General features: G+C 41.0%; 1 protein-coding gene across 5 annotated transcripts in view; it reads left to right on the forward strand.

Moving 5' to 3' along the window:
* Positions 1-22,974, forward strand: part of LOC119649762 (regulating synaptic membrane exocytosis protein 1) — a 692,290-nt gene that overhangs the window by 643,388 nt on the left and 25,928 nt on the right. For 4 of the 5 annotated variants that reach the window (XM_038052056.1, XM_038052057.1, XM_038052059.1 and 1 more), the window contains one exon: positions 6,975-7,315. In XM_038052056.1, coding sequence (XP_037907984.1) covers positions 6,975-7,315 — 341 coding nt within the window. Of the gene's footprint in view, positions 1-6,974; positions 7,316-7,381; positions 7,602-22,974 lie in introns of those variants that run through there. The other variant, XM_038052061.1, reaches the window with a different exon arrangement.

Raw genomic sequence — 22,974 nt, forward strand, 5'->3', positions numbered from 1 at the left:
ATTTATATTGAATTTATCCACAGTGCTGTGCATCATTTTCATCATAATCTTGGACGTTAACAAGGAGTATAATCTGGACACTATAAGACGTTATGGCAGTGGGTTTCCACCTTTTATAGGACATCCTACTTTTTTATGGACAGTTTGATTTTCTCTACTTCAAGCTACGCGATTGGTAATTCAGTTGGAATATGTACGTTTACACGTTTGTAGACATTTGTCACTCAGGATGCTAGCCTAAAGGTCTCGCACTCTTCGGCTCTCATTTTTATCGCTAAAATAAAGTCCTGCTCCAGAACGCTGTTCCGCTTTTGAGGCATCGGTATGGAAGACTTGAGTTTATCCTGTCAAACATTTTTCTGGCTCGTCCAAATTTTCTCTACGGTTGGGCAAACTTCATATCTTCTGCCTAATAGTTGTATGGGAACCCGAAAATGAGAAGACATTACAAAAACTCTCCTTCAAATTAATTCTGCGTCACTCGTGTCCGTTGTTTCCCCATATACCTAAACGAATTCTGTGCGTGTGTGTGTGTGTGGTGGGAGAGAAACTACAGCTTTTGAGCAATCAGGCCGTATTGGCCCATTGTACTCGCCACCCCCACCTAACGGAATATTCCGGATTCGTAAACTTTTCGCAGGATTTCCGTTAATGGATGTGATGCTACCCGTCGCCACTGGAGAACGTCGGCACCAAAGATCTGATGACTGATGCGTTCATAGGCGGAGCGTTCACATAGGAAATGCTCCGTGGATTCCGCTTCCTCATTACAGGAAGGATACGTATCATCTTGAAAAATTCCTATTCAGAACATATGCCCAGCTAGTGAATTATGCCCTGTCAGAATGCCCAAAATACTCCTGCCAGTCCTCTTGCTATTCGACAAGATGAACTTTGCGGTACGCATGTTCGGTTCTGGTAGGAAAAGTTTGGTATGTCGAGCAGCATTTAGGCTCTGCCACCTGCCATTGTGGGAAGCTTGTTCCCAGTTTTTCAAGACAAAGTTAGCCAATGCTACTGATACTCCAATTGCTGGTTCCGATCCTGGCATATGGGAGATTGACCCCTTTTTCGCTAACGCATCCGAGATTTCATTTCCCCCTACGCCACAGTGACCAGGCACCCAGAGTAGTTCCACCGTATTGAATCTAGAGGTAGAGTTCAAACGGTTTCTACATTCCTACACAACGCCCTTAATGCAGCTTGGCTATCACCGCAGATTGCGATGCGCCTGCCTCTCAACCGCTCGTTAATCACCCAGTTTACGCCCTTAGGATCGCGTAAAATTCGGCTTGAAAAACTATTGCATATTGTCTGAGAGAAAAGCCCACTGTTCTATTTTTGAGCCATCGGTGTAGAAGACTTCCGTATATCCCGCCAGACATTCCTCTGGGTTCTCAGTTCTCCTCAGTTCTCTCTACACTTCAGGGTAACATCATATCTTCTACTAAACAGATGTGAGAATCGAAAGTCATTGTAAGAACCGGGTTCAGTACTCCCAATAGCTGTTCCAGTGCTCCGTACCCCCCGCCCCCCCTTCTCTCACCCATCCGTTGTTCCCTCATAGATTTAATCGAATTAGTCTATGAGCTGCTCTCATTGCAGTGCTTTGATTATATATATCCAGGGACTGCCAATTAAGTAATGCATTTAACGCTGCGCCGGATGTCGTGCTCATGGCACCAGTGATACCCAGACACACAGTCCTTTGCAGTGCAGCTAGTTTACGGTGAAAACCTTTTTGTCTCACCTTAACCCACCACGCTAAAGATGCATAAACGAACATTGGTCTAATGATAGCAACATTACCACATGAGCCCCCAATGCGAGACAAAGGTCCGCCTGCATAGCCCATAAGCTAGGAGAGCTGGTTTCATCTTTACCTCTACATGTTTGTTCCAAAGAATTTTTTATCTAGAGTGACTACCAGATATTTCACTTCTTCGGAGAGTTGAAGAGTAGTACCCCTCATCTCAGGGAGGCAAAGTCATTGTGGTTTTGTTTGGATTTACTGAAAGGCCATGTCTGAAGCACCAACTGTCTATCAAATCAACGGTACGTTGTATATTTCTACACACCGTTCCAAGATCCCGATCAACAGCAAGCACAGCATCATCAGCATGAACTTGAGCGTGTATTGGCAAATTTTACAGTTCGCATAGTAGTGAGTCGATCAGCATACTCCACAGAAGTGGCTTCTGCTGCCAGAAAGCGATTGACATCCACCTCACTACACAGCAATCTCTGCGTTGGCGTAGCATTTATCCACTTAATTAAAGGATCATCAACGCCATGTGCTCTGGCGGCATCACAAAGTTTTTGAAAAGGCGCACAGTCAAAAGCCCCTTCAATGTCCACGAACACCCCCATCGCGTACTCACCATTCAAAGTTGCATCCTCTTCTTTGTAACCGACGAATGAAGCGCAGACTCACAGGACTTTCCATGCTGGTATGCATGTTGGTTTTCATTAAGTGGGTGGGTTTCCATAAATGTGACGCTTCACCAGCCTCTTCAAACCTTTCAGCAAGAATGAAGTCAAGCTGATCTATCTGAAGTTCTTTGGATTAGAATAGTCAACTTTCCCAGGTTTCGTTATGAAGACTACTTTAACCTTTTGCCAAAAGAAAGGCACGTAGCCCCGAGCAAGGCATCGCCAAAAAATATTAGAGGTTGCTCTAAATGGTCCATACCCTCATTTAGCATTGCCGGATAGATGCCATCAATGTCAGGTGCTTTGAAATGTGCGAAGGACAGTATGGCAGCTCTCACATTTTCATGGGTAACAACTGCTTTCGCAGTGTTCCAGTTCCCCTTCCAGCACTTGCGTGTTGAAGGGGTTGCGAAAACCGTCAACTGTTCCCCTGGCACTTCTCTCACCTGAGCTTAACGAGCCTCTTATATTCACGCTGTGAGCTCCTGAAATTTAACCAGTCTTCGGGAAATAGGACAAACCACTTCACAGCACTCTAAAAGTGTGCAGTTCATAGTTTTCAATTCATCTTCCAGCGCCAAAGGAGTCCTTAGTCGCCTAGGGAACTGTACTTTATTGCCAAGAAGTTCATTGAACTTTGTCCAATCCGTTTTCCTAGGGTTCTGTCTTTGTACTACAGACTGTTCGCCCGCAATAGTCAGATTGAATTCTAGGTATCGGTGATCTGACAGTGAGACCTCGTCTAGCACTCGCCAGTGTGTAATCAACTCTAACAATTTTGGGGTACAGATTGTTAGGTCAATTGCTTCGCTTCATCTCGGTCCCACGAACATAGGGGCGCACCCTACGTTTGCAGTCATAAGCCCAACTGAAGTAATGAAATCTAATAGCTTCTCTCCTCTTGCATTGCATTTGCTGTTGCCCCAAAAAATATGTTGAGCATTCGCATCGCAACCTAACGCTACCAGATCCCTAAGCTCTTGCGTCAGCGAAGGATACAAACAATCAAAGGGTGAATAAGTGGAGGCAACTATGATATTTTTCCTCTCGCTGATATTGTACGATGACTGTAACTAAGTCCTGGGAACAGAACTGTCTCAGCATGGTTGACTCTAACCGTCTTGACATCAGAACGCAAGTTTCCGATCTTGTAGATCTTTCATCGTAGAAGACCCTAACCCCCTTTACTGAGCCAATGCCACAGATTCGGTTAAATCGAACCCACGGCTCTTGCACCAGAAAAATTTAGGGGAAGTCCTGCAGCTTTGTCAGCCTCGCTGCCAACAGATAAGAGGAGGCATGGCAGGTTGATTTGACCAATCTTTATATTTTTCAATATAAACTTAGTCTAATGTGGTATGGAAAACAGTAAAAATCGCATCCCGCAGTCCGCGTCTGACAGAGTTTCCTCCACACCGTACCGCCAGAGATTCGATCACCTCGTGTTTGATTTCTCTGAAAAAAGGAGCACTTGGAGGTACCGCAGTACCCATGTCCTCATCCATGAAAAGTCTGTTTGTAGGTTTGTCCTTCCTGGCATTCACTCTAGCATCCAAAGTCCATTCCCGGGTTCTGTTCACCCAGCATGCGGGTAATATCCTCTGCCTTCCTTCGAGAGCCCGGTAACAACATTCGACATGTTCTGCCCTGCGTAGTTCAGTGTTCACAATAGTGAACTTGGACTGACCGCCGAAACTCAAAGCCGGGATTGCCTGCCGTCAGTGCACTCTAAGTGTAGAAGCCCATAGCGAAAATTTTGATTGTTAAATCGTGACTTCTTTGCTGGCTCCAGCATTTTTTTCCACAGGTGTTTCCGGAGGATAGTAAATTGTCCCTCTGATATTTTGCCATGCTTGGAGGAAACACCCACGGCAGTATTCAGAACAGAGACTTCAGCTTCCACATACGTCCTCTTCCTCCTCGCCTTCGTGTCCGTGTTCTTATGGGAGGGCCCAACTTCATTAAGATCCCTCTCGCTGATTTGATCAGCTCCCAACACACCGGTTCTAATGCCAGCGAGACGCGTGGATGTAAGCGCTGATGCGGAGCACAATAAAGCGTTGGCCACATCAGATGTATTGGTCTTTCGCTTCTTGCACTCATTACCGCTGACAGAAGAGTCTGCTGCATCCAGTGTGGATCTCACAGGGGGTTTCCAGTTTATCCCCACCTTCCGCTGGAGATTCCGCTTCCTTGCGTCCGGTTTCTCTGGACGTTACCGGTAAACTACTACAGGCTCCCTCACCACGACGAGGTGGTGTCCGAAGGGGAGCCTAAACGAATTATTCTATAAGCTGCTGTCGTCACACTTAAGATACATTTAAAGCACTGCAAATTGGGCAATTCATTCAGAGCTGCACCGGATATCATACTCACGGCATCGTTAATACCCCGGGATACAGGTTTTTGCAGTGCAGCAAATTTTCAGTATTGTTTTCTTTTGTTTCACCTTGACCCACTCTACTATGTATGCATAAGCGAACACCGCCATATTACTGGATGTCCCTATATCGCGATAAAGGTCCGCCTGTACGCTTCATAAGCTATGAGAGCTCCTTTCATTATGTTCATCCACACATATAGTCAATTACATTGTTCTACGTGGGATTTAAAGGGAGTTATCATACATCCAAAGGGGGTTGTAAAATTTAATCAAATTAATTTCCGCGAAATATTGCCATTTGGGGTATTAAATGAAAAGTCTCGATTAGTGCTTTTCAAAGTTGGTCTCAGTTTTGACATTCAATTTACAAGGGGGAGGTTGGAAGCTGATTGTTTGATGTGTTCCTATCATTTTTAGTAATTGTCTCTAAAATCCCTTTTAGGTGCATAGACTATAACATAAAACATGATCTTACCAAGTTTGGTGAAGATCGGACTATCACTAATAGTTTTACAGTTTTTAATTACATTAGGTCAAATTTCAGTTGGATAGGTTCTGCGAAGCCCTTACTCCCCATGTTTCAAACAATATGAAAATCGATACACCCACAAAGGGGTTTATGGTAACTTTAGGCAATTTAGTGCAATTAAGATAGGGTCAAACTGGTGATGTAAAAAAACGTTGCTTACACCATTATAGGCTATAACATAGAGCACGATCCTAACGAATTTGATGATAATCGCACTATTACCAACAAAGTTATTATAGGTCAAAGTTGTCGCTTCATTGCAAATTCAAAGCTTTAAATGTGAATATCACTTGAAAGTGGATATTTTCACATAATATGTGCAAATATTACGTGCTACGTACTAATGGGACAAATGCACACTCAAATCTCTTTATAAAAGAACACAAGCATACAAATATACACTCAAAGTAAATACCACCGGTACTAACGTACCTCCCAGGTCTATCCTATTGGACGGTATCCGCAAACATATTTACCATATACATATACACACATGTCTATTTCGAGTAATTGATACTGATAAGCACATAACTAAAACAAGTCGGGAAACCGGAAGCTGGACACTTCAGGTATGAAAGGTTTTGTGTATTTCCTTTATAAGGACATTTGAGTGTGAATGTCTCCTATTAGTACATAAGACGTAATATACGAATATATTATGTGAGATTATCTAGTTTCAGGTGATATTGACACTCAAAATCTTGAATTTACAAAGAAGTGACAACTTTGACCTATTACAACTTTGTTAGTAATAGCACAATTTCCACCAAAGTTGGTAGGATGAAACTCTATATTATAGCCTACATTGCACAAAACCTTAAAAAGCTAAAAAGGAAGGCTATAATGACCCCATGGACCTCGCCTCGAACATATGGCATAGATTTTTTTAATGCACGCGTACGCAACCTAATGTGAGAAAGAAAGAATTATCCGTTTTTCTGTACCCAGAAATATCTTACATTCAATATTTTCACGACTTTCCACAATATCATTTTTCCAATGTTATTTCACCTTCTACAAACCACTGAACAAATTAATTAAAATTGCCATAATTTAAGGGGCCCCGCTAATGTTCATTTTAACTCGACAACAGCTTATCAAAGAAAACATGAAAGAGAATGAACAGCTCGGCTAGGCAGGAAAAGTGTGGTAATTGCTTTAAATTATGCCTGCTCACCACACGTTTACACTATACTCTCACTGCACATCAACGCCTCACTTGCCCCAGAGCGCTTTTACAGCCCACCAAAGCCTCTGCAAAAAATCCCGGAGGACAATCAACAGATACACGCTACACTTTGCAAATATATACATGTAATTATATATTATACAACCCATTTGTATGGTTTGCTGTTAATGCATTTAATTGCTAGTGCTTGTGATCACGATTATAAAATGCATATGCCACCAACCTACGGCCCAGTACAGCAACCAGCTTACTGGCTTATCACATCCCATAAACTAGCGACAGCTTGTTGAAAATTAAACTCAATAATTGTTTTTCATTTCATGCTTCCTTCGCTCTTCTACAACACAAAACCCGACTGACTCTCCTGGTGAACATTATATAAAAACAATGGCCGACAACAATACGGAAAAAAATATGCAACAACAACATCATAACGCCAGGATCAAGTCGAGCACGTAAAGACAGTATAATGGTTGTAGGACTTCCGGAAATGTTGCCTGTAGGAATTGGGACGAATGCAACAAGTCCCCCATCGGATGACGACGATAAAGTGAGAGCTCGCTGGAAGGGATCAGGCACCATTATTTCAACACATGCCCAGTCCACAAATGCTTTGAAGGCGGCTTCATCGATAACCACCGTAAATAAGATTCCACCGAAGGAACCATATGTGACACTTGGCCCCGGACAAATACATCCGAAAGGATATCGCTTGACTTCAGGTCGATATGGCGAGCTCAAATTGGGCTTGTTCAAAAGCAAGGGAATCGTTGAAGTTGAGGTGAGTTTCTATGACCTTTTCTATAATGTAAATATAACGTGCACACACGTCAATGTTCTTTAAAAGTGATACCAGCGTTATTTACGGTAATACTACATACATACGCTCGTGGGCAGATAAATAGACCGCCTGTTACATATAACATACTACATCCATAATGAATCGATTTATGTTTTTGTTTTAAGTTAATGCAGTAGTTGCCACTTAAGCTAAATAATTATTTCATTGTCAGAAGTTCTTTTATATAACTACATAATATACGTTTTTACAAAAAAAAAGGAATTATAATGAAAAAACCCTAGACAAATAAATAAAAATATTTGGTGTTTTGAAGAAATAATAATGCTCACATTTATTTTGAACCATTTGCCACTTATCCTGTTAGAAATAGTGAAAACTAACTTCCTGCAGGTTTCTATTAGGATATATTTCCATTCTTCCTGGATGAAGTTCCAAAAGTCGTCTTATTCGAAGCACCCAACAAGTTTTCAATTGGATTTTGGCGATGTCTTTCAAAGGTTTTGTGTAAACCAAAATCTTATTAAAACCGGTTTAGAACAGTCACAAGCAGTTTTCTCGGAATGTTGCAGCAATGTAAGCTATAACATAGTGCATGATCCTACAAAGTGGTAGAATCACTCTTACTAACAAACCCATGCAGATATTGACGGTATCCTCCATGACCGGTGAGAAGCTGGGTTAAACTTTTTTATCTCCTCATGTTTTGTCTCCAACTACTCAGCAATGTTAGGAATCAACCTGTGTGTCCAACGACCCTTTATTGAATGGTCTTATCTAATTATCGACCTCTCTCTTTCGGCTTTTTTCACTTCCGATAAAGGAGAGATGGATTTGTTGTTGATGTTCGCCACCTCATCTGCCAAGATTTTTGAAAGCTAGAACACAAGCTGTTTTTTCCGTAGACCACACTCAGTTTATGTGTGCTATATAAGATATGAAGTGCTGATTCCCAAACTGGGACTACATGCAACAAAATGGATCTAACCACCTTGGCTACAGAGAGCCTGTAATTATGCCGTGGACCTCCTACGATGGGCATCATTCTTGCCAGAGCGGTACTAACAGTGTATATTACCCCCTGAACTTGTTTACCAACAAATAATTCCCGTACTGAGGTTCTCAAAGATGTTATCAATTTCAAAGTATCATCTCTTGTAACACATTGTTACGTTATTTGCTTCACGTAGACTCGTAGCACTGGATTGCGCACTAGACAAAAACCCGTTTTATAACTTTAATATAAGCGGGGAACATTCCAGAAAGGCATGCAAACACTTTACTAGAAAACTACTTTGTGACAAGATCTTTTTACTGGCATCCTTACTAAATATTTGCTATTGTTATACAATTCTGGTGTCCTGGATAATTGTCATTACTACGTTACACATAATTTTCCCAAAATGATTTTCGTCACAATATTTTTGTTTTGTGTTTCCCTCAAGTTTCGCCTTTCATTCACAAATCTCTGAAACATGAACTTTTTAGGGTTTTGTTGGAAACCCCCTAGATCAATAAGATAGACTTTAATTGGGAGCATCATATTGGAGAGTTTGATGGAAATTCTAAATTCTATTCTAAGTTATAGTAGGTAAAAGTTGCCCCTTTCGCGTCAAATTACTACTCCTTAGAAATAAAATCTCAGTAGTACATCGAATTGAATACCGGTTATATTCAATATTAGCTATACTAAAGTGAAACTACTGTTTACTCAAAAATCAACAAAATCTTTCACACCCTCCGATTTGTTTAAGCGCATCGTTGTTGCCACCTACTTACAGACTTCCTCTTTCTCTTCGCCTTATATAGGATTTATCCCCCTTTTTACCCTATTGACCTGAGTCGTATTCGGCAGCAGCCTGCTGGTTTTGATTGAGATCTAGCCACGTACCGAGTGGACGTGCAGCACTGTGTGCAGTTCAAAATGCAGCATGGAAGAGCGCTACGTTCGTGCTCGCTTTGGAAAATCTGGTGCACTAACACTAAAAATGATTCGGTAAACTTACAGCGGCGACAGCTCCAGTTTTTATCATCATCAACGCTGCAACAACCGGTATCCGGTCTAGGTCTGCCTTAGTAAGGAACTCCAGATATCCCAGTTTTGCGCCGAGGTCCACCGATTCGATATCCCTAAAAGCTGTCTGGCGTCCTGATCTACTCCATCGCTCCATTTTCTGCAGAGTCTGCCTCGTTTCTATTTCTACCATAGAGATTGCCCTTATAGACGCCCACCACAACTTGTTGAGACGGATTTTATCCTCAACCATACGGTCATGGTATCCCTTATAGATTTGTTGTTATGTAGGCGTCCATCCTCCTCCGAACGTGGCTTTTTCTTTCTAAGGTTTCTTACTAAAGTCTCCGAGGAATACATAAGGACTGGCAAGATCATAGTCTTATACAGTAAGAGCTTTGACCCTATGGTGAGAGGTTTCGATCGAAACTGTTGGCACCCAACAACCGTGCGCGAATTTCATCGTCATATCTGTTATCGGTTTTGACTTTCGACCCAAAATAGGAAAAATTTTTGACGGTTTCAAAGTTGTAGTCTCCTATCTTTATTACTCTCGTTTGACCAATGCGATTTGATGTTGTTGGTTGGTTGGTTTTTGGTGCTAACGTTGCCACCATATATTTCTTCTTGCTTTCATTAATGTGCAGCCCAAGATCTCGCGCCGCCTGCTCGATCGTTCTTCCCACAATATCGTCAGCATAGGCCAGTATTTGGATGGACGTAAAGAGGATGGTGCCTCATGCATTAACATCTGCATCGCGGATCACTTTTTCCAGGACCAGATTAAAGAGGACGCATGATAGGGCATAATCTTGAACAATTGACTGAATATTTCTAATATTTACAATCAAATTTGTTTTGCGGATTTATTCTACACTCTCTGTATATAGGCCTCCAATAATTATTCGACAGAGGCCCCGAAAACTATTTTCACAACTGTAGGCATTGCATTAAAACGATTTATCCCAAGATTACGTTGACATTTGTTTCTTCGATTTTTTTCCATGCGTGTTTACAGACCAATTTTCAGTTGGAATCGCAAGCAGGTTATTCGGATTTTACTAAAATCGGTTCGAAGTCTGTTTGTCCGTGTATTGCACGAGATTTACTCCGAAACGCCTGGAACTATCGTCACGAAATTTAGTGAGAGTATGTGTGCTGTCTTAGGTTTAAAAGGGGCTCCCCATGTATGCGAAAGGGTAAGCAAATTTTTCACAAAATTTGGCCCGGTAGTATATCAAAGGAAAAGGCTCAATTAGTAGTTTTCGAAAACCTTCTTTTTTATGTTAGGTGAAACACAGCGGAGCGAGGACTCAAAATCGGTGCCCCAAAAAGTGAAGCAGGTCCCGTTCTCACAAGTAATCCAACCGAAAAATCTGAAAAAATTCAGAATAATACATCTTTACAAAATCTAGGCCTCAAAATGCATCACGATATCTGCACAAATAAAGTTAATAATTGCATATAGCTTTGTTTTAGGATCTTACCCGAAAAAATCCCTTTAAGTTTATGCTAGAGATATGACACAGTGTAGCGATAATATAATACACAATTCTGGAAAGTTTGAAGGAAATCCAACCGTTAAGAACAAAGTTATAGAAGGTCAAAATTTTACATTCCACGTGAATTACGTGGAATACAATGTATTCCAATGGTTCTGAGCTCCGAATCTACTAAAGGCTGGCCGCACTAATTTGAGAACCAATTCGCTCCACCATCAGTATGGCCCCTCCGAAGTGCAATACAAATAGTAGTTGCTAGATGACACAACACTTCGGTTATTTCAAAATAATATTTGCAAATTATCTTCTAAAAAACATAAAAAACAGTTATAACTTTAAAAACATTACCATTTGCATTATGAGCAGGTTCAAATATGTCGAAAAGCAAGTGGTCCTCACTTCAAGGAATGAGAGGCAACCATCTTTCTTCGAACAAAGAGAAAACTCATTTGTTTATCCGCAAACGGTTTTTTTGCGATTTCTAAAAAACTAACTTTTTTCGAATTACGCCACTTTTGTCGCAAGAGTGCGATATGTACACATCAGTATGCGGTAATAGACATCTGAAGGAAACAAATGGTTCCCTAAATATCGGTGTTTACAAGATTAATCAATATTATCAGCGAAAAGAAAAGACAGGCAACATAATATTTACTTCTTTAATAAATATGTTCATGCATATATCTGTAAGTTTTGAAATACATGGATATGAAGAAATATTCTGAATTTGTAGTTAGCTTCGAAAAGAAAAACGTGCCTGAACACAAAATTTCATACCTGGAGCATCCAGCTTCCGGTATTACGACTTGTTAACTATATTAAAATTGCCTCACTGTCTGTCTACCGATGGGTCACACCCATTTTTCCAAAAACAGTTGTAGCGATCGGTACGAAATTCGGTGGAAAAGGGGGAATTGTGATTCCCCTCGCATGCAGTGAATAACATCGTCCTATGTTGAGTTCCAGGGAAGCTGCTCATACATTCAAAGGAGGGGCGGGGCTGTATTTTTTCACCAAATAAACCAAAGCTGTCACTATACGATACCTAGGCTCCAAAATGCACTTCACACTGATCTATGCTTAGGGGGGTCCTACTTTGTGATGCTCGATATTTTAACATTTTCCGAAACTTTTTTTTAACAAAAAAAAAATAAATCTTTTCAACCTTTTGATATATTCTTTTTTGAGGCTACAACATTTAAAAATGACGGATTTGAAAATCGTTTGTATTTGTTTTTTACGATCCAAGTGCGCTCCTCTAAAAAAAGGTTAGTTACTGGCGGAAAGTATGTGCATCTGCATTTGAAACAAAAGATTCAAACTTTTTCTTATTCTGTATACTTACCCCTATCGTCCGAACCACGAAATTAATTCTATATTACTAAATATTCAAAAATCGGTTCAAATTTTCATTGTAAATTTAAAAATAATAAAATAAGAAATTGTTAACGAAAATACATAATCGTGGTTCCGACGAGAACTACTAATGCGTAAATATTTCACCCCCAGTAGAATTTTTATAATTCTTCCCACCAATTAAAAACAAGTAGGAATACCGGAAGCTCGCGCTTCGGGTATAACGGTTTTGTGTTCATCTTATGTAAGAAACTTCAACGCACATTTTTCTATCCGTATACAGCTACAAATCAAACATATTCCTTGATATTTTTCCAAACTACAAGAAGTACGTACATATTACAGCCATAGATATTATACCCATCCTAAGCAAACAAACTGCTAATTTCCGAATATTGTACACATATATGCACGTATATGAATTGATCGTACCCATATTTCTGATTTACTTCGTGCGCAAAAGCATACATATGTACATATATAGTACGTATATTAAATACGGCTGGTTTAATGTACAAATGTGATATATCTATCTGAATTAGATACTACCCGCATTTTTAAACTTTATTAAAATCGGTTTACTGTCCGCCTGTCTGTCTGTCTTTTTTAAGGTTTTGTGTGAAACAAAACCTTATTAGAATCGATTCGATGTCTGTCTGTCCGTCTGTCTGTCTGTCTGTCTGTCTGTCTGTCTGTCTGTCTGTCCGTCTGTCTGTCTGTCTGTCTGTCTGTCTGTCACAGCCGATTTATTCGGAAACGGCTGAACCGATTGTCATGAAAATTAGTAGGAGTATGTGACCTGCCGTTCCCTTTACATGCAGCAACTGACGCCATTTTGTGTTAAGTTTAAGGGGGGCTCCCCATACATGTGAAAGGAGGGTGGAAAATTTTTTTTCATAAAATGTGGCCATGTGGGGTATCAAATGAAAGGTCTCAATTAGTACTTTTCGAAACTGGTTCAATATTTGATATTTGGTGAAACCTAGGGGAGTGAGGGCTCAAAATATGACCCCCAAAAAGTGTAACAGGTCTCGTTCTCAGAACCTATCCAACCGAAAAATCTGAAAAAAATCTCAATAGCGCATCTCTACGAAATCTAGGCCTCAAAATATATCCGGTTCCGATATCTGCACAAATAAAGTTAATAATAGTATATTTCCACATTTTAGAAATTTACCTGGCACCCCCCTTATGTTCATCCCAGAAGTACAAAATTTGGCATGTGTATAACAAAGAACATAATGCACAATTTGGTCAAGTTTAAAGAAAATCCAACTATTATTAACAAAGTTATATGGGGTAAAACTTTACAATTTTTTGTGAATTTCGTGCACTCTACAACCTGCATGACGTCAATACCACAATGAAGTAAGTTCGTATGAATTGGGTGGAAAAGAATTATTTTGTTTTAGTTCTTTAATCATTTGTATATGAATATCAATTATTCCAACGAGACATGTGTGTATGTAGGCATATAGTATATGCGTGCTAATGAACTTTGCGGGTAGAGCCTAATTCAGATAGATATAAGAAGTAAATCGGAAATATGGGTACGATCAATTTATATACGTGCCTATATGTGTACAGTATTCGAAAATAGGCAGTTTGTTTGTTTAGGGTGAACGTAACATCTACGGCTGTAATATGTACGTATGTCTCGTAATTTTGTAGCTGTATACGGGTAGAAAAATGTGCGTTGAAATTTCTTAGATAAGATGAACACAAAACCTTTATACCCGAAGCACGAGCTTCCGGTATTCCGACTTGTTTTTTTTTGAGGAGGTGGAAATCTTCAAAAGACACTGGTCTGGACACACCAGCGTGTGGATTTTTACCCACTAAAACCACCCCGACTCCCTCCCTGCCCCGCGGAACCACCATAAGGTATTACATCACGGGGTGGAGTCAGCTCACTCTAGCTTAATCCCATTTCTTCTTGACGCGGCGCGCGTGACCACGCTTTTCTCCTTTCCTCTGCCTTCCGCAATTTATCTTGAATAGATGCGATCATGCAGTTGACCGCATCCCAATTCTCTTGATGTGCTAGTATTTTCGGCACCAGATTGTCCGGTACCAGCACCTCTCCTAGAGTCTCCTCTAGATTCCTCCTTTCTTCCACAAATCGCGGACAGTGGAAGAATACATGCTCTGGGTCCTCTGGGACTCCCTCGCAATTTGTACAGTCGGGTGAGGTCTCCAATTTAACCTGTGAAGGTACTGGAGATATCCTCCATGTCCCGTGAGAAACTGGGTGAGATTATAATTAATCTCACCGTGTCGTCTCTCCAACCACTCCTTGATGACAGGAATGAGCCTGTGAGTCCACCGACACTTTCCCGAGCGTTCCCACCGCTCTTGCCATCTATTTATGGATCTCTCCCTCTCAGCGTTCTTCGTCTGCAATAAGGGAGAGATTGACTTCGCATGGTATATATTCGCCATCTCATCTGCCAAGATGTCAATCGGCATCATTCCAGAGATGATGAATGCTGCGTCATCTGAGACAGTCCTGAAGGCAGAGCATATCCTCAGAGCTGTCCTCCTGTAGACTGCATTCAGTTTGCTAGTATTAACTCGCATCCGCAATGCCTCGCTCCAAACTGGGGTCGCATAGAGCATGATTGAGGTCACCACCCTGGCTATAAGCAACCTAGAGGTATGCCGTGGCACTCCTACGTTCGGCATCATCCTCGCCAGGGCCATACTGGCAGTGGATGATTTATGACAAACATACTGTACGTGTTGCTTATAGCTGAGCTTCCTGTCTATCACCACCCCCAAGTATTTGATGGCCGGCTTGGAAGTGATGATATGATTCCCGACTCTAACTCAGGCGTAATTTCTCTTCCGGCGCTTCGTGATGAGGACCGCTTCTGTTTTTTCCTCCGCAAGCGTCAGACCAGAGCTCTCCAACCAACATTTGGCAGCACTGATTGCCTCGCTTGAGTATAACTCAGCATCTTCAAGATGCTTTGCGACAACAACCAGTGCTATGTCGTCAGCGTAACCCACCACTGTGGCTTCCTCCGGAAGGGGAAGATTAAGTACATCGTTGTACATGATGTTCCACAGTAGTGGGCCCAATACGGAGCCCGGTGGGACACCCGCAGAAACAACGTACTTCTGCGGTCCGCCATCAGTGTCATACCAGAGCCTCCTTTCAGTTAAGTAACTATCGACGATGGCAGCGAGATAGGCGGGAATACCAACCTTCGCTAGGGATTTGCGTATTAGATTCCAATTGGCCGAATTGAATGCATTTTTCACATCCAGGGTGACTAACACGCAATATTTGCTGGTACTACCCTTTCCGTGAATTGCATCTTCGGCCAAGCCAGCAACCAATTTGATGGCATCAATGGTTCATCTGGCTTTTCGGAATCCATGCTGCCGATCCGAAAGGCCGCCCTGGCTCCCAACAACCGGGAGTAATCTATTATAGATTACCCGCTCTAACATTTTCCCCACCGTGTCCAAAAGACATATGGGTCGGTATGACGATGGTTCACCTGGAGGTTTACCAGGCTTAGGCAGAAGTACCAACTTCTGTCGCTTCCAAGCCACCGGAAATATTCCTTCGGACATGCACGCTTCGAACAGCTCAGCAAACATGTCCAGCCTGGATTTCACGGGAAGGTTAAGGGCCTTATTCGGTACTCCGTCCAGGCCCGGCGCTTTATTATCTCCTATTTTGCCGCAGATCACCAGCAGTTCGTCTCTGGTGACTGGAGGAATTGCCGTCACATTCAGAGGTGGTTGGAATATGTCGGTGCTCTCCTCTTGCTGGGGGAATAACCCCTGAATGATTTTCAGCAGGAGGGTGGGCCACGTGATCGGCAGACAGCAGCGGCCCCTGAATCGTCCCATCACTATTCGATAAGCACTCCCCCACGGGTTTATGTCCGCTTCCGAGCAGAGCTCCTTAAAGCATTTCGTCTTGCTTCGCTGGATGGCGAGCTTGAGGGCTTTGCGGGGGGGGGGGAGGGGTGGGTGCTGCTGCCTTATAGGCGCACTCTTTCTGCTCCTGATCGACTCTACCTACCGCCCTCTGAGCCGCTCTTCTGGCTCTGTCTGTCTGTCTGTCCGTCTGTCTGTCTGTCTGTCGGTCACAAGCATTTTTCTCGGAGACGGTTATAGCGATTGACACCAAATTCGGTAGAAAGATGGGAACTGTGAACGCTCACGCATACAGTGAATTACATCCTTTTGCGTCGAATTTACCCATACATGCAAAAGGGGGGTGTAAAATTTTTTTCCATCAAATATAGTCATGTGGGGTATCAAATTAAAGGTCTATTAGTACTTTTCAAAGGCGATCTTAGTTTTGACATTCGTTGGAAGGGTGGGGAGCGCGGGGAGCTGAAAGTGATCACTTCTTTAAGGGGGCCATTCTCAGAAACTACCAAACCGAAAAATCAGGAGGCTGCCACTATATGGTGCCTGGGCTCCGAAATACCTTCCGTGCCGATATCTGTTTAAATAAAGTTAATAATAGTATATTACTACAATTTTTTGTAATTGGTTAGAAATCCCCCTTAAGTTCATCCTAGTACCATGAAATTTTACAGTAATATAAGCTATAATATAGAGCATGATTTTACCAAGTTTGGTGGAAATTGCACGATTACTAACAAAGTTATAATACCTCAAATTTGTTGCTTCTTTGAAAATTTAGGACTATGAATGTCAATATCACCCGAAAGTGGATACTCTCACATAACGTATGCATATATTAGGTGCTACGTACTAAGAAATACACAAAGCCTTTCGTACCTGAAGCGTACAGCTTCCGGTTTTCCGACTTGTTTTATATTCCGAGTCGGTAGGAAATCACAGTATTAAACAGGTAAAATGTCAGATGCCAGATTTCTGTCGATCGCCATAATAAAGCGCCGTCCGAATGACGTTCGAATGATTTCGGCAAAATCATAAGAATTGACGCCAAGGCTTTCAATGTGTTTCTTCAAGAAACCTACGGACTAGGTATAGCAGATTAATGGTCAGTTAAGATTTTGTGGTTGAAAATCGCATTCTACTTTTTAAATGCGTTTTTCTCAAAACTGCATGTTGGGAATCTGCTGCCACCATAGCCCAAAATCTATCCAACGAATTTCTTTGAAATTTTCACTACTTATTCAGAACATATTTCTATGGTCCGGAAACTAGAGAATTGCGATTTATTCGGTAGTTTTTTTATTCATTAAAGAAGCCCCAACAAAAAATTTACAAAAGGAAAGTTTAACAAGGCAGCAAAACTTTAATTTAAATATTTTTTAATAATTCTGGTTTGCGGACTGTGGTTAAGCACGCGCGTGACAATACTGTTTACATTTTTTCTTTAAGACGATCACAGCGTTCCCTAGCGTGGCAGCACCTTTTTTGGAGATGGGTATATAAGCTGCTCTGTATTTCAATAATTAACTATGCTATCGGGCTCAAGATATTAGTAAACATATTATGAATTCGGATTTGTTCCTTTATCCAGTTCTTCATAAAAAAAATCTAAAAAAAGGGGAAAAAACACCTTCACATAAGATGACCCCCTTAAAGTGCGGCTTTCCCTTTGATGTCTTGCTGGCTGCAGCGTCTAATTAAATTGTAGGACTAGTTGGGGGATTTGGTACATTATTGGCGGTTTTCACTGAGAACCCTTAACTTTTCGGGTCCTGAATGATATTTTCGAGGTTAACTTCCAGATTAATACATTTTTGTATTTTTTATACCCTTTTATTCTGACCTTGAATTGCCTAAAATCTGCAGAATTTGACTCTTTCTTCCTCTAACCAATTAACTACTTGGCAATATTTTGTTTCAACTGTTATTTGGAGTGTTGTTCGGTATCGGTATGGAGAGTATTTTGAGATTTAGATACCATGTGCATGACCCACCTTTTTCTTTTAAGATACTTGATTTAAGAAGTTACTGTCCTTGAAGTAACTGACCTCTTTCGGACCCCCGCATTCCTCCTCTTTACAACTACTACTGGCTTCGGAAAATATTGATCGTGTCCTTTAGTTTTTTTAGTTTTAATTTACATGGCACTGGCTTCCACAAAGCTTCCAAGTATCTTTATCGTTACCAAATGTTGTTTTCCGAATAAAGTAATGTAATGTCGTTGACTTTATTGGAAGGGATATCTGGATGGGATGTATTTTCAAATCTAAATGTAATAGAGCGTCACCACTTTTCCAGAATTTTTAGTAGGACAGGTTTTGAAAAAGGGCATTTTATACCTCTATTTGCACACATTTTACATGTTCCAATTAATATTGAAAGTGGCGAAAAGTTCGAACAAGGACCATGTTCTTAAAAATTGAAGCCTCTTAAAATTCATGCAAAATGATTAGACGATAAACGGTTAAACTCATCAGCTAGAATTCCATATTCATTCTCAACGTACTTTCTACCATCAGGTTATCTTTCCGCTTTCGCAACGCAATAACAGGTTTTGCAATTGTCGGAAATTATTATTGCTTCATAACAAGCATCTTATTGATTCTCTCATGCATTGACCTTCCTTCTGTTGTTCAATCTATACGCCCAATCAATTAGAAATTGAATCAAAGGCTAGTACTCATCAGTTTAAATGCTTATTATAACGTCCTCTTGAGGGCTGGTGCTATAAATAGGATATCTCATCTCACTAATTCTCTGCCTCTGATTCCATTGTTTAATAAGCACAATAACTATTGAACTATGACTTCATACATGGGCGCACTTTCCCTCATATCAATGAATTTCATAATTGAATCTTTGTTTCCAGGAATTAATTTTACATGTCATAACAACAATGGAACAATATATGTTGGTTGTTCTATTTGCAGAGAGGATTAGAAGCTTGGAAATCTTAAGGAAGTAGCTAAGATATTGGAAATTAACTTATATATAAATTTAAATCATGTACAGTAATAATAACGGGCTAGGAGTGGCAAAATTATGGAAGAAATTCCTGACGACTCCTTGCGTATTCCTTTCGCGAGTGGAATGAATTTATTTTAAGCTGATAAAAGTACGTTAATTCAACGAAACTTGAACTTTTGGGAGTGAGTACGTAGTTAATCGCCAAATATACCATAAAGCGAAACTAATCATTTTTAAATCGACGTATAATTTCTCGACTGCACCCTGCACAATTCTTGCCAAAACTGTGAACTGGCTAACGTGTTTCGCCTGCAAGGGTTTAGTCTTAAACCTGACCACATATGCGCTTGAACATTTCATATATGTTAGAAATACTTCCTCTGAAACCACATAATAGCATGTCAATCGCATTCGCTTTTTCAACAAATCATTTTATTGACAATCTCGAATCCTATTTCCGAGCAATCAATTACGAGGACACTCGGCTTGCAACTGTTGCCTACCGGAATACTTCCTGGAGCGAAAGAGTTTTGTGGCGATAGCTCCAGCATAAGCACTAAAGGCTAGATGTTGCCCCGCTCTCGACTACTCAGTTATACAACCCTTCAGTCATTCGAGCTCCCAGTCCTCCAGTCAATTTGTATTTTATTCCATCTCATCGAATCAATTACAGAAATTGAGGAGCATATAAAAATTTATTGCTGACGTCGCATCTACCGCGCTGTTGGCCTGTCGACAGAGACGCCTCGTCCGCGAGGCTCAAGGATTAATCATGTGATACCATGATGGATTGATTTCGATACTGGAATTTGATACGAAGAACTGTGAGCGGGGTCGAATGAGATTATTTCAGAATTATAGGGGAAGGTTATGTTCAAGGCGATGATTTTGCAGTTATGTGGAAGAGGAATTGCTTGATACGACGCACAACGCCTTAACTGTCTATGTTATTTGGATGAATCATTGGATACTCAATGTTCAAGGACAAAGTTAGAATACTATGCCAGATTCGCAAAGCACAGGCAAATCAAAAGTAAAAGAACATAATATATTTTATTTGTATCTTATTGCTAAAAAATATTATGTGCATGCCTTTCCAGTAGCTAACAGTAAAATGAGTCAATTACAAATAATGGGGAGAGTCAGACACGTTGAACATTCCTACGCATAATCGCTCTTGATTTTTCATTTTGTGCTTAGGTGGATAACATAATTCGGAGAAACTTACATTTCCACCGGGTTTTATAGTTTCATGTCATGGAAACTACTTGGGTGAGAAAGTTACCATAGTCAACAATAAAATCGTCCCTCTTTTGCGACATATCTAACACACATCCAAGTAATGTTACCGCTGTCATTCATTCATTGACAGAGTATTGGGTCAGAACAGCCTGAGGTGATTTTGGATGAGGTAGTGAATGCGTGTGTATGAGGTGGAGGGGACGCAAAACCTCTGAGCACTCAAACCTTAGTGGTCCATTGTACTCTATTCCTCCGTCTAAAGAAATATCTCCGATTCGCTTATAAATCGCAGGAATTCCGTTAATGAATGTGATGCTCTCCGCTGTAGATGGAGTACATCAGTACCAAAAATCTGATTGCTGATGTGTCCATAGGCACTCACATAGAACATATTCTGTGGATCCTGGTTCTTCATTGCAGGACGGACACGTATCATCTTGAAGAATTTCTATGGAATAGGCAGCTAGTGAAATATGGCCAGTCAGATTGCTCACAACGATTCGGCAAATCTTCCTTCTTTTCGGCAGGATCAACTTTCCAGTATGTCCTTTTGGTTCTGACAGAAAAAGTTTGGCATGTTTAGCAGCACTAAGGCTCCGCACCTGCCTTTATAGGCAAATTGTTCCTAGTTTTTGGTAGCAGCATTAGCCAAAACTACTGACACCCCCGGTCCGAGCATGGGGGAAATTCAACCCTCTTTTGCTAAAACATCCGAGATTTAATTTCCCTCCTCACAATAATGACACAATGGGTACCCAGAGTAGTTCCACCGTATTGAATCTAGAAACAGAGTGATTTTTGATGTGATCAAAGAACTGCTCAATGCCCTCAATGCAGTTTGTATGTCGCTACAGATTGGGGTGCGCCTACCCTTCAATCGTTGATCAACCACCCAGGCTGCTGCCATTAGCATCGTATACACTTCAACCTGAAAGACCGCTGCATATTGTCCCAAAGGAAGAGCGCGCTTCTCGTTTTTATTCGCGAAGTAGATTTCTGCCCCAGAAACCGGTTCTGTTTTTGAGTTATCGAGGTGTAAAAAACTTCTATACATTTCGCCACGCATTCTTGTTGTCCGTCTCAATTTTCTCTAAGATAACTTCATATTTTCTACCAAACAGAAGTATGGGAATCCGTCAATCAGAAGGCTTACTAAAACTGGATTCAATTTTGCCAATAACTCTTCCAATGCTCTGCAGATTTTGCTCGCTTTCATTGTTAAGTAGTGACCCACCCAGCAATCTTTACTTTCCCATAGCATAAATCCGCTTAATTAAAGTTTCATCAACACCATGCTCTTTAGCGGCATCACAGAGCATGCTCGCCTTTCCTTTGTTTTTGAAACCAAAGACTCACAAGACTTGGTTTGGTTTTCATTAAGTGGATGCGACATTCGCACCTTTTCCCGAATATGACGCCCAACTAATCATTATAGGCTTTTCAGCGAAAATGAAATTAAGCTAATTTGTATGAAATTATTTGGAATTGAATAGTAGTCAGCTTTCTCAGTAATGAGTATGAAGACTACCTTAAACTTCTGCAAAGAGGTATGCACGTAACCCCAAGCATATTTATTTCCTTTGTCTACATGCTCTAGACCCTCCTTTAACATTGCTGGATAGATATCATCCATGCCAGGTGATTTGAAGCGTTCAAAGAATATTATGGTCTGCCTCCCTTCCAATTGTGGAGCTCGTGAAAATTCCATCCCAATTCTTTTGAAGGGCTCTCCACATCATTTTCCTTCTTATTGCTTTTACAAGCTCGAGGCAGAAGTCGTTTAGTTGATTTCATGTGTCCTTGCAGTTCCACCATGGAACCGTTTTACCGCTTTGGTCTCGAGAAATAGGACAGGTCTCTCCAAAGCAAATGTATGTGATTCAGAGTTCTATCGGCAAAGAAGTGCTTAGTCGCCTAGGGAGCTCTTCTTTGTTGCCAAGAAATTCATTGAACTTTGTCCAATCCGTTTTGCTACGATTCCTTCTCTGGATTACAGCGGATTTACCTGCAATAATCAGTTTAAATTACCACCAATCTCTAATCAACTCTAGCAACTTTGTAGTGTAGATTGTTAGAACTATTACTTCCCTTCTCCTTGGCACCGTGAACGTAGCGACACACCCTATGTTCATGGCCATCAGACCAGCTGAAGTAATAAAATCAAACAACTTCTCTACAAAAGCAACTGTGGTGTTTCTCCTCTTGTGATTAACCGGGTATTGTAAGTTGACTAGGTCCTAAGAACAGAATTGTCTCAGCGTGGTTATCTCTCACAATTTTGGCGTCAGGATGAATGCTCTCGTTCTCGAGGATCTATCGGTGGAAGAAGATCCTTCAGTTCGCTTTGCTGATGCAATACCACAGATTTTAGTAAAACAAACCCACAGCGGTACAAGACCAAAAACGTATAAGAACAGTCCTGCAACTTGGAAGCCTTGCTGCCAGTAGATAGGAAGAGACTTTGGCATGCTACAGATAGATTTGACTAACCTTTTTTTTTATAAATATAAGTGTAATCTAATATGAAAACCACTGCTAACTGTAGAGTCTGGATTTTTCTGCCTACCGCCACACTTGGTGATATAGCAACGTCCACGTCTTCATTCCCAAGAAACTTCGCCTTCTTACGCAGTTCTTTTATTGTCATCAGTTGAGAGCCTTCCTTC

This window comes from Hermetia illucens, chromosome 2 (genome assembly GCF_905115235.1).
Source record: "Hermetia illucens chromosome 2, iHerIll2.2.curated.20191125, whole genome shotgun sequence".
NCBI classification, from domain to species: domain Eukaryota; kingdom Metazoa; phylum Arthropoda; class Insecta; order Diptera; family Stratiomyidae; genus Hermetia; species Hermetia illucens.